The sequence below is a fragment of the Scylla paramamosain genome, chromosome 26 (genome assembly GCF_035594125.1).
Source record: "Scylla paramamosain isolate STU-SP2022 chromosome 26, ASM3559412v1, whole genome shotgun sequence".
NCBI classification, from domain to species: domain Eukaryota; kingdom Metazoa; phylum Arthropoda; class Malacostraca; order Decapoda; family Portunidae; genus Scylla; species Scylla paramamosain.
In genome coordinates this window covers 11250001-11260000 of record NC_087176.1, presented here as the reverse complement: position 1 = coordinate 11260000, position 10000 = coordinate 11250001, and the positions used below count along the sequence as shown (strand labels likewise).

General features: G+C 45.4%; 1 protein-coding gene across 9 annotated transcripts in view; it reads right to left on the bottom strand.

Annotated features, from left to right (window-relative positions):
• Positions 1 to 10000, bottom strand: part of LOC135113744 (PTB domain-containing engulfment adapter protein 1-like) — a 67388-nt gene that overhangs the window by 25029 nt on the left and 32359 nt on the right. Inside the window, exons 1-2 of one of the 9 annotated variants that reach the window (XM_064029309.1) lie at positions 1391 to 1533; positions 231 to 447 (exon numbers count right to left, since the gene is read on the bottom strand). The exons of 4 other annotated variants lie outside the window; for them this stretch is intronic. In XM_064029309.1, coding sequence (XP_063885379.1) covers positions 231 to 306 — 76 coding nt within the window. In that variant the 5' untranslated portion in view covers positions 307 to 447; positions 1391 to 1533. Of the gene's footprint in view, positions 1 to 230; positions 1268 to 1390; positions 1534 to 10000 lie in introns of those variants that run through there. 4 more of the 9 variants (XM_064029313.1, XM_064029308.1, XM_064029311.1 and 1 more) reach the window with 4 other exon arrangements.

Sequence of the window (10000 nt, the reverse complement as noted above, 5' to 3'; positions counted from 1 at the left end):
GAGAAATTGATACTAGATAGATTGATAGATAGGCAGATAGAGACACATGAACACAGACACACATGGACAGACAGACATACAAACATATAGACAAGTGTAATAACAAGAGGGAATGAACGATGCGAAGGACACGTGTTTGTACATGTGTCGGTGGCAAAGGCAAGGCAAGGCGAGGAGAGGCGAGGTGGAGAAAGCAGGTAAGACGCACCGCGGCAAGGATGTTGACTTACCGCCAGTGGAGGAGCCGGTGCTGGTTGCCTCCTTGTCTTTGTCCTTCTCTCTCAAGCGCTGCGTGAGTTTCCCCATGATGGTTCCTTACTGGCCTCACACTTCACACTGCCTGTACTTCTCAACGTGAAAAAACGGAGAATGTCGTTGCGGTAACGTTCCCCACTGCTTTGTCTTTCAAGTCTCTCTACGTACGCAGCGTTGTGTAAATGGCTTTCACTTAAACGATAAAAAGTAACGTAAGTATTGACTGCTTTCTTGTTTCTATCAGTGCACAGGTAGTGACGCAGGTGTCAGAGAGAGTGACGCAGGGGATGCCGCGGCTCGTACCTCCGCGGCTCCTGCAGGGAAGGTGATTTGTGCGGGTAAGTCAATTAAGGTTAATTACTCTGATTAGCGATGGCACAACGCAGTGGTCGCCTCTGACGCGTCGGGCTTCCTTGGGCGGCTCGCGAGGCACTGCTCACTCTGAATAACACTTTTCGCAAATGTACGTCCAATATGTATTAGTGAAAAGCTACTTCACTGCGAGGACAGCACAGTGCGGGAGGGAAGAGGTCAGGAAAGTGCAGGGTAAATTTTCCTACAGACGTGCAACGGTGCAGTGTTCTCCTGCCGGCGGTCGGAGCAGCACGGGCCTCACTCCCTCACCGCAGCGCCACTGACTAAATGGCAACATTGCGGCAGCACGACCCACCCCGCCGGGCCTCAGGGCGGCAACCTGGCGCACACACACCAAATACAAACAACAATAATCACGAATCTCCCTTTCTTACCGGGCGTACATTACTCGATGGGGAGCATTCGCCGCATGGGTACTGTTATGCATAGAGGGACGCATTTCCGGGTTGTGTTGTGGAGGCGGGTGGCGGGTTGGCAGGCCTGCGAGGAGGCTGTTGCTGCCATCCCGCCAACTTTCTCATATCGCAACGTTCCAGTCACATCTCGTCTTCGCCCCGCTAGCAAGACCCTCAACTCCTCAATGCTCGCTGCACCGCCTCACCTGATACCACATCATGCAAGAGGTGCTGCCTGTACCTACTATCTACCTAATGCCGACCCGACCAGTGCCTCCACAACTTGAACCTACTCAACCCACGTTCCGAGAGCAGTGCCACCTCCCCAAGGCGCCGCTGGAGGGTTAGGGGAAGTAGGTAATCACCCGTTCCACGCTGCTCACGAGGGAGGGACGAGTGTCGTGCACGGGAGAAAGTCTAAAAATCTCGTGTCGTGCGGCGGCGGTGGTCTGGTGCACACGCCCTCTGCTCCAACTCTGCAAGACCCGCCACCGCCATCACCGCCACTGCCTCACGCGCCTCCACCACCGTCACTTGACACGTCCCAGCTACGCCCCCAGCTCAATGACACCAGATTTGTCCCTCCCAATTCTTGGTGTATGATTTAAATGTTCATTTATTCAACTGCAGTGGTTCCCGCGGTCAGCGCATCGCCCAGCAGGCAATGATCATGCAGCGGCTTAGTGTGGGTAGAAACTTCCGCTCACTGACCTACGCCACTCCACTCTAGGACAAAGCGGAGACAAATTTCGCAGTTAAACAGTTCGATGGACTGACAGTGTTATTGTCCATGCCACGGATCTGTAAGATGACTCCGCTTAGAGCCAAAAGCCTCCTCTGCCACGCACCTCGGCCAAGCTGTCAGTAGAAAGCCTCGTTCAGGAGACTCTACTAATAAATACTATTAAAAAATTTCCTTCCACAGACTTTGCTCGGCTATCAGTAGAAAATTCCGTTCGATAAACTCCAGACCAACCTATACTTGCCTCCGATGAGCAGTCATGCTAACCGGTCTGGGCGCAGCAGGATGAGCCTGATGAAGGTGTAAGAAGCTGTACAAAACCACGTCGTGGCTTGTGATCTTCCTGCTTCTCCTGCTTCAAACTCCCTGCTGGCGACGCTCCCACCCATGCATGACAGCGCGGAAGTGGCCGGCACATCCACACACCCCCACACATCCACCGCATCCACCTCATCCTCGCCCCAACCTGGCATGCTGCTGTTAATCTGTCCTGTATACTGAAACGCTTTGCTCTCTCACCACGAGTATTTTTGAAGGCCACATAGATAATTAGCAGAGTTCTCAAGAGTTTTTTTTCCGTTCATAATGTGGAAATCTTGTTAATCTGTCACTAGAACCGTAGAAACTCCCTTAAAAACCCGCGTCACTTCAACTAGAGCCTTTTGAAGTAGTGGAGGTGCGGTCAGAAGTGCTTCAAAATAACCAATGTGTGAGGAAGGAAGCAACAGTCTAGGCAGCTTCCCTTTCGCCTCATTCGCTCGTGGCCGTAAGCATCGTGCCTTACAGAGCCATTCACGCAGTTCAGTACACGCACCGACCGTACGTACCCACTCACCCACCCATCCATCGAGATAGAGAGAGAGAGAGAGAGAGAGAGAGAGAGAGAGAGAGAGAGAGAGAGAGAGAGAGAGAGATGATGCCTGCTTCCCGGTAGCTCAGAAGAATGAGGAGGAAGACAAAAAAGTGGAGGAAAAAGACGATGTAAGAAAATGAGGAGGAGGAGGAGGAGGAGGAGGAGGAGGAGGAGGAGGAGGAGGAGGAGGAGGAGGAGGAGAAGGAGGAGGAGGAGGATAAAAAAAAAAGGCAATTAAAGAACGGGAAAAAAATGGGAGAAAAAGATGAGGAAAAACGGAAAGAAAAGATGAGGAAAACATAGGCAAAGGAGGAGCAAATACACGAAAAGGAAGAGAAAAATAACAGGAAAAACGAAAGAAAAACAGGAAAAAGGTAAGGAAAATATGAAAAAGGAAAGGGGAAAACAGGAAAAAAAAAGATTAGCACAGGAAAAGAAGGAAAATAAGAAAACAAAAAATAAATGGAAAAACAAGGAAAGGAGGTATACAAAGCAGGAAAAGAGGGAAAAACAGGAAAGGGTGGAAAGAAAACAGCAAAAAGGAAAAGAAATAAGAAGGGAAAACAGGAAGAGAAGGAAAATCAGAAAAAATGAAAGAAAACAAGGAAAGAGAAAACAGAAAAAGAAACACGGAATAAAGGAAGAAAAACAAGAAAACAACAGGAAATAAAAAAATGAAGAAAACAGGTGAGAAAATTGAAAGGAATAGGAAAGAAAAAAGGAAAATAGGAAAGACAGGAAAGAGAAAAACAGAAAAAGAAAAAAATCATGAAAAGGAAAAACAAAGAAAAAAAGGAAAAAAAGAGAGAACAGGATAAGGGAAAGAAACACAGGAAAAAGATAAAAACCAGGAAAAAAGAAGAGAAATATAGATGAAAAAAGGGAGAGGAAAAGAGGAAACTACAACTGGAGAAAGGAAAGAAACACAAGAAAAGAGAAAACAAGGAAAAAAAGAAGGAAACACAGGAAGAGGGGGAGAACAGGAAAAAGACGGAAACAAAGGAAGAAGGCAAAACAGGAAAAAAGAGGAAAACAGGAAAAGAAAGACAAAAACAGAAACAGAAGGCAAGAAAAGATGGCGAAACAGAAAAAATAGGGGGAAAAACAGGAAGAGGAGGAGGAACCAGCTGAAGAACATGGACACCGCCACGCCACAGCCCACTCTCTCTCTCTCTCTCTCCCTGTCTAGCAGAAGGATGGGGTCCCGTTAGCCCGCCAGTGACTCAACGCCGCGGCTCAGCTCCAAGGTGGTGGTGGTGGTGGTGGTGGCGGTGATGGAGCAATGAGTGTGTAGCAACATTCAGATTTGTACGTGGTGGTGGTGGTGGTGGTGGTGGTGGTGGTGGTGTTTCTGGGTATGGTGGTAATAATGGTGTCTTTATTTTTAGTGTTGTGGTAGGTTTGTGATTCGCCGGAAATGTGTACGTATGTAGTGTATGTATTAGTGGTGGTGGTTGTAGTTGTTGTTGTTGTAGTTGTTGTTATTGTTGTTGTTGTTGTTGTTGTTGTTGTTGTTGCTGTTGTTGTTGTTGTTGTTGTTGTTGTGGTGGTGGTGGTGGTGGTGGTGATGGTGGTTGTGGTGGTGGTATTGTAGTAGTAATAGTAGTAGTAGTAGTAGTAGTAGTAGTAGTAGTAGTAGTAGTAGTAGTAGTAGTAGTAGTAGTAGTAGTAGTAGTAGTAGTAGTAGTAGTAGTAGTAGTAGTAGTAGTTGTTGTTGTTGTTACAACAACAACAACAACGATAAGGAAGTGACAACATATAAAGAAAGAAGAAAAAAAAAAGAAGCAAAACAATTAGCGTCTTGATAACAAGGAACGCGAGTCACTAAGTCAAGAACAGTGACAGACAGACAAGACAGACTGCCGGGTAATGAGGGAGGAAGGGAGGGAGGGAGGGAGGGAGGGAGGGAGGGAGGGAGGGGGGAGGGAAGGAGGGAGGGAAGGAAGGTAAACAGACAAACACAAAACAACCGGTGAACACTAATACCACCACCATCACCACCACCACCACCACCATAGCCAGCAGGATCATCAACATTCCACTGCAAACCATTTCCGGCTTAAAAACAGGAACCACACCCACCGCCAGCACATTGTAAACCACTCCAATCACAACATTTCTCCCTTAACCCAACACCTCCTCGACCAGCCACAGATGAAATGCAGTGTGTGATTTTTCGTCTGACTTATAATTCGATTTTTTTTTTCTGAGACTGTGAACTGAAAAAAAAAAGGTCAAGTCGTATTTTTCTTAATTCTAACTAAACACCTCTAGAAATGAAATGCAGAGGAAAATTATCTTTACTATTATCTTTACGTATGATATATTAATATTCGTCTGTATCTTATTTTTAATTTCTGAGACTGGACTGAAAAAAAAAATGTCGATTATATTTTTCTCTTAATTTCTTAACGTAACACTTCTTGTACAACCACAGATGAAATGCAGGGGAAAATTTTGAGTATAATTAATATCTTTACGTATGAGATATTAATTTTCTTTATGGGATTGTCAAGTGAAACGATGTCCAACCATACCAGTACCCCTTAACCTGACTAACCACGTCTTGTACCAGCCACAGATGAAATGCAGGGGAGGAAATTTTGAGAACCATTATCATTATTACGTGTATGTTAATAATTTTCGTCTGACTTCATAATAAAGGTTATTAGTGCTGAGTTAATAGGGAGTTTTAAAAGAAGACCAGACATATTTATTGATGAGGGATGACAGTTTGATATATGTAGGCATGTTTTATTCACGGACTGCCACGTCTTAATACTTATCTAATTTCTGGTACTGTGAACTGAAAAAAGAAGGGTCACATCCGGTATTTTTACGGTCATTTATAAATATCGGCTTAATTTTCGAAGATCCATTATAAGAAAGTACTCACTAAGGAACACATGGCATTTCTTTTCAACCGATTTCAGGCGCAACAAAAGGAGAGAGAGAGAGAGAGAGAGAGAGAGAGAGAGAGAGAGAGAGAGAGAGAGAGAGAGAGAGAGAGAGAGAGAGAGAGAGAGAGAGAGAGAGCTACAAAGAAAACCTACCTCTCCCACCAAGAAACCCCAATGAGCCAGGATCGAACCCACAACAGAAACCCGAGCACTGTACCGCCGAGCCATCATAGAAAACGGGAGATGTGAGAGAGGCAAAGGGAGGCACGAAAAGACGAAAATAAAGACGAACCATACATTCTGAAATCACACCGGGATATTTGAGACACACACACACACACACACACACACACACACATATACCGTAACAAAATCAGGGTACCGCTCACTCAAATATCATAAGGATTGCGTTGTTAGGTTATACGAGCACGTGATTCGACCTCTTATACTAGGTCACCCAGCCAGCACGAATAGGGGGAGGACAGACTGACTGAAGGAGAACGCCCGTGACCTCAGCAGCGCAGTGGCAAGGGAAACATGACTGAGCACTGCGGGAAAGTAAGTTAAGATCCAGTTTTGTGTGTGTGTGCATATGTGAATTGTTGAAAAGAATGGTTGGAATTGATACGTGTGTGTGTGTGTGTGTGTGTGTGTGTGTGTGTGTGTGTGTGTGTGTGTGTGTGTGTGTGTGTGTGTGTGTGTGTGTGTGTGTGTGTGTGTGTGTGTGTGTGTGTGTGTGTGTGTGTGTGTGTGTGTGTGTGTGTGTGTGTGTGTGTGTGTGTGTTACAAGAATGAAAGAAGAAAGAAATATGTTATCATCAAAATTGAAAGCGTTTGGTTAAATTTGTTGTGCACATGCTTCTGGTTGTCTCCATGCGGGTTATGAGAGAGAGAGAGAGAGAGAGAGAGAGAGAGAGAGAGTGCTGGGCACTCTCTCTCTCTCTCTCTCTCTCTCTCTCTCTCTCTCTCTCTCTCTCTCTCTCTCTCTCTCTCTCTGCGGTGCGGTATTTCCAGTCTGGCCATGAAGTACTCCTCCTCCTCCTCCTCCTCCTCCTCCTCCTCCTCCTCCTCCTCCTCCTCCTCCTCCTCCTCCTCCTCCTCCTCTTCCTCCTCCTCCTCCTCTCCTCGTTTTCTTCTTATTCAGTCTCATCCTTTTTTCTCCTCTCCCCCTTCTTCTTCATCATTCTCCCCAATCCTCCTCCTCCTCCTTCTCCTTCTCTTTTTCCTACTCCTCTTCCCCGTATTCTTCTTCTTCTTCTTTGCCTCCTCCTCCTCCTCCTCCTCCTCATTACCACTCCCTAACAGCACTAAAAAATACTGCTGAGTTTGTCTTTAACCAATGGTGTAGTTTCCTGTTTGCGGACGACACACACACACACACACACACACACACACACACACACACACACACACACACACACACACACACACACACACAGAGGTTACAACACCAGCTTACTTCCCAGAAATTCCTCCTCCTCCTCCTCCTCCTCCTCCTCCTCCTCCTCCTCCTCCTCCTCCTCCTCCTCCTCCTCCTCCTCCTTCTTCTTCTTCTTCTTCTTCTTCTTCTTCTTCTTCTCCTCCTCCTCCTCCTCCTCCTCCTCCTCCTCCTCTTCCCCCAAGTTCAAAAGACTCACATAATCTTATCATTTATCTTATTCATGTCCTTTACCTTCATCATTTTTTTTATTATATCCTTTATACTCCTCTTTCGTAACGTTGTCTTACCTTCCCCTTCTGTGTGTGTGTGTGTGTGTGTGTGTGTGTGTGTGTGTGTGTGTGTGTGTGTGTGTGTGTGTGTGTGTGTGTGTGTGTGTGTGTGTGTGTGTGTGTGTGTGTGTGTGTGTGTGTGTGTGTGTGTGTGTGTGTGTGTGTGTGTGTACCTCAAGCATAATCTATGAAACACGTATACACAAGGAGGTATTTCTCTCTCTCTCTCTCTCTCTCTCTCTCTCTCTCTCTCTCTCTCTCTCTCTCTCTCTCTCTCTCTCTCTGACAGTTGTAGCTACAGGCAATAATGCCTTCTCCTCCTCCTCCTCCTCCTCCTCTTCTTTCTCCGCCTCCTCTTCCTCCTCCTCTTCCTCTCCTTTATCTCTGTCTTTTCTCGACTTTTCCTACTTATTTTCCCACTTTTCCTTCTCTTCCTCCTTTGTCTTCGTCTTCTCCCGAATGTTGACTCTTCCCTCTTCTGATTCGTCCTCCTCCTCCTCCTCTTTGTACTGAACTATCCGTAATGATGTCACACACACACACACACACACACACACACACACACACACACACACACACACACACACACACACACACACACACACACACAGAAAAAATATATTTACGTAAGGAGAAAATTGCAATAAAAGTAAAAGACAAACCTCAAAATTCGTGGGAAATTCCCCTAAAATAAAGTAAAAAAATAAATAAATAAAAAGACACGACATTGGGAGAGGGAGGATAAAAAAAAAAAGGTATATTTTCTTATTTTTACGTCTTTTTCTTTTCACGGTAAATCACAAAGAGGAGGAGGAGGAGGAGGAGGAGGAGGAGGAGGAGGAGGAGGAGGAGGAGGAGGAGGAGGAGGAGGAGGAGGACGAGGAGGAGGAGGAGGAGGAGGAGATGATGATGCTGATAAAAAAAATAGGGGAAGGAAAGAAAGAAAAAAGGAAAGAAGGAAACAAAGGAAAGAAGGAAATAAAGAAGGAAAGAAAGAAAGAGACAAGAAAGGAAGGAAAAGAGAAGAAAGAAAAGAGACACGACACAATTCCTTTGTACGAAAACTGAGCGAAAACAAAGAAATATATTAATACAATTACACACACACACACACACACACACACACACACACACACACACACACACTTGGTAACACACGGTAATGATGAAACGTAAGAGCAAGTGTGTGTGTGTGTGTGTGTGTGTGTGTGTGTGTGTGTGTGTGTGTGTGTGTGTGTGTGTGTGTGTGTGTGTGTGTGTGTGTGTGTGTTGCGTCAGTACACGAGCAGAGCAGCTGGAGGCAATGAGAGAGAGAGAGAGAGAGAGAGAGAGAGAGAGAGAGAGAGAGAGAGAGAGAGAGAGAGAGAGAGAGAGAGAGAGAGAGAGAGAGAGAGAGAGAGAGAGAGAGAGAGAGAGAGAGAGAGAGAGAGAGAGAGAGAGAGAGAGAGAGCAGGTGGTTGCATGGGGCACTTAAGAAGCTTGTTGCGAGTAATACAGCAACTTACACCCTTTAAAGTGTCGAGGGCGCAACTTTATGCCTTACTTAACTTTACTTGTGTAGGGAGGATGGAACTTTACTTATATAGTGAGGGTGGAGCACTATCTTCTCTCCTTCTCCCTTCATTCTCCGCCTCTTCTCCACCTCGTTCACTTCATTCTTTCTCCACCTCCTTTTCCGTGCTTCTCCATCTCTTACCTCCATCCCTTCCTTTCTTACCCCATCTCTGTTTTTATTCCTTCTTCTTCTTCTTCTTCTTCTAGTTCTTCTTCTTCTTTTACTATTTCCTCCTGCATTATTCCTTTAGATTCCTTATAAGTTTTGTTTCTTTCTCTCAGTACTTTCCGTTGCTAAAATACCGTATATTGAGAGAGAGAGAGAGAGAGAGAGAGAGAGAGAGAGAGAGAGAGAGAGAGAGAGAGAGAGAGAGAGAGAGAGAGAGAGAGAGAGAGAGAGAGAGAGAGAGAGAGAGAGAGAGAGAGAGAGAGAGATTCATTCTTCTACATTTTAAACGTCGGAACAGGAACAATTCAAAAGTTACGAGGCCAAAGACGAGGCCGCCCCTGTACATGTCACGAAGCTGAAAAACACACACACACACACACACACACACACACACACACACACACACACACACACACACACACACGGTGATTCCTGACAACCTCCCGGAAAGCAACACACACACACACACACACACACACACACACACACACACACACACACACACACACACACACACACGTTATGATGCAAGAGACAGTAACGGGACGACTCACGCGCAAAGAAAACGAGATGAGAGAGAGAGAGAGAGAGAGAGAGAGAGAGAGAGAGAGAGAGAGAGAGAGAGAGAGAGAGAGAGAGAGAGAGAGAGAGAGAGAGAGAGAGAGAGAGAGAGAGAGAGAGAGAGAGAGAGAGAGAGAGAGAGAGAGAGAGAGAGAGAGAGAGAGAGAGAGAGAGCGCAGCCAAGCATGCATTGAAATCACACTTAAGTGAGTCATAAAAGTATAAAGAAAATTGTAAAACTAAAGCAGACTTTTTTCTTTTTGTAAAGATGTAAAGTTTCTTTATTCGGAAATTACCATATTTTTCTTACCATCTTTTTTCCCTTTTTTTATAATGAGACATTAACCTTTACCGACAGATTGCAATACAGAAAGAAGAGATCCACAGAATATACCTAAGCAAAATACACCAATTCATTATTACTGTCTTTACAGCTGGCAATTGAACGTAACGTAAAATCTCAATCTTCCCTAAACAGCTTGATGA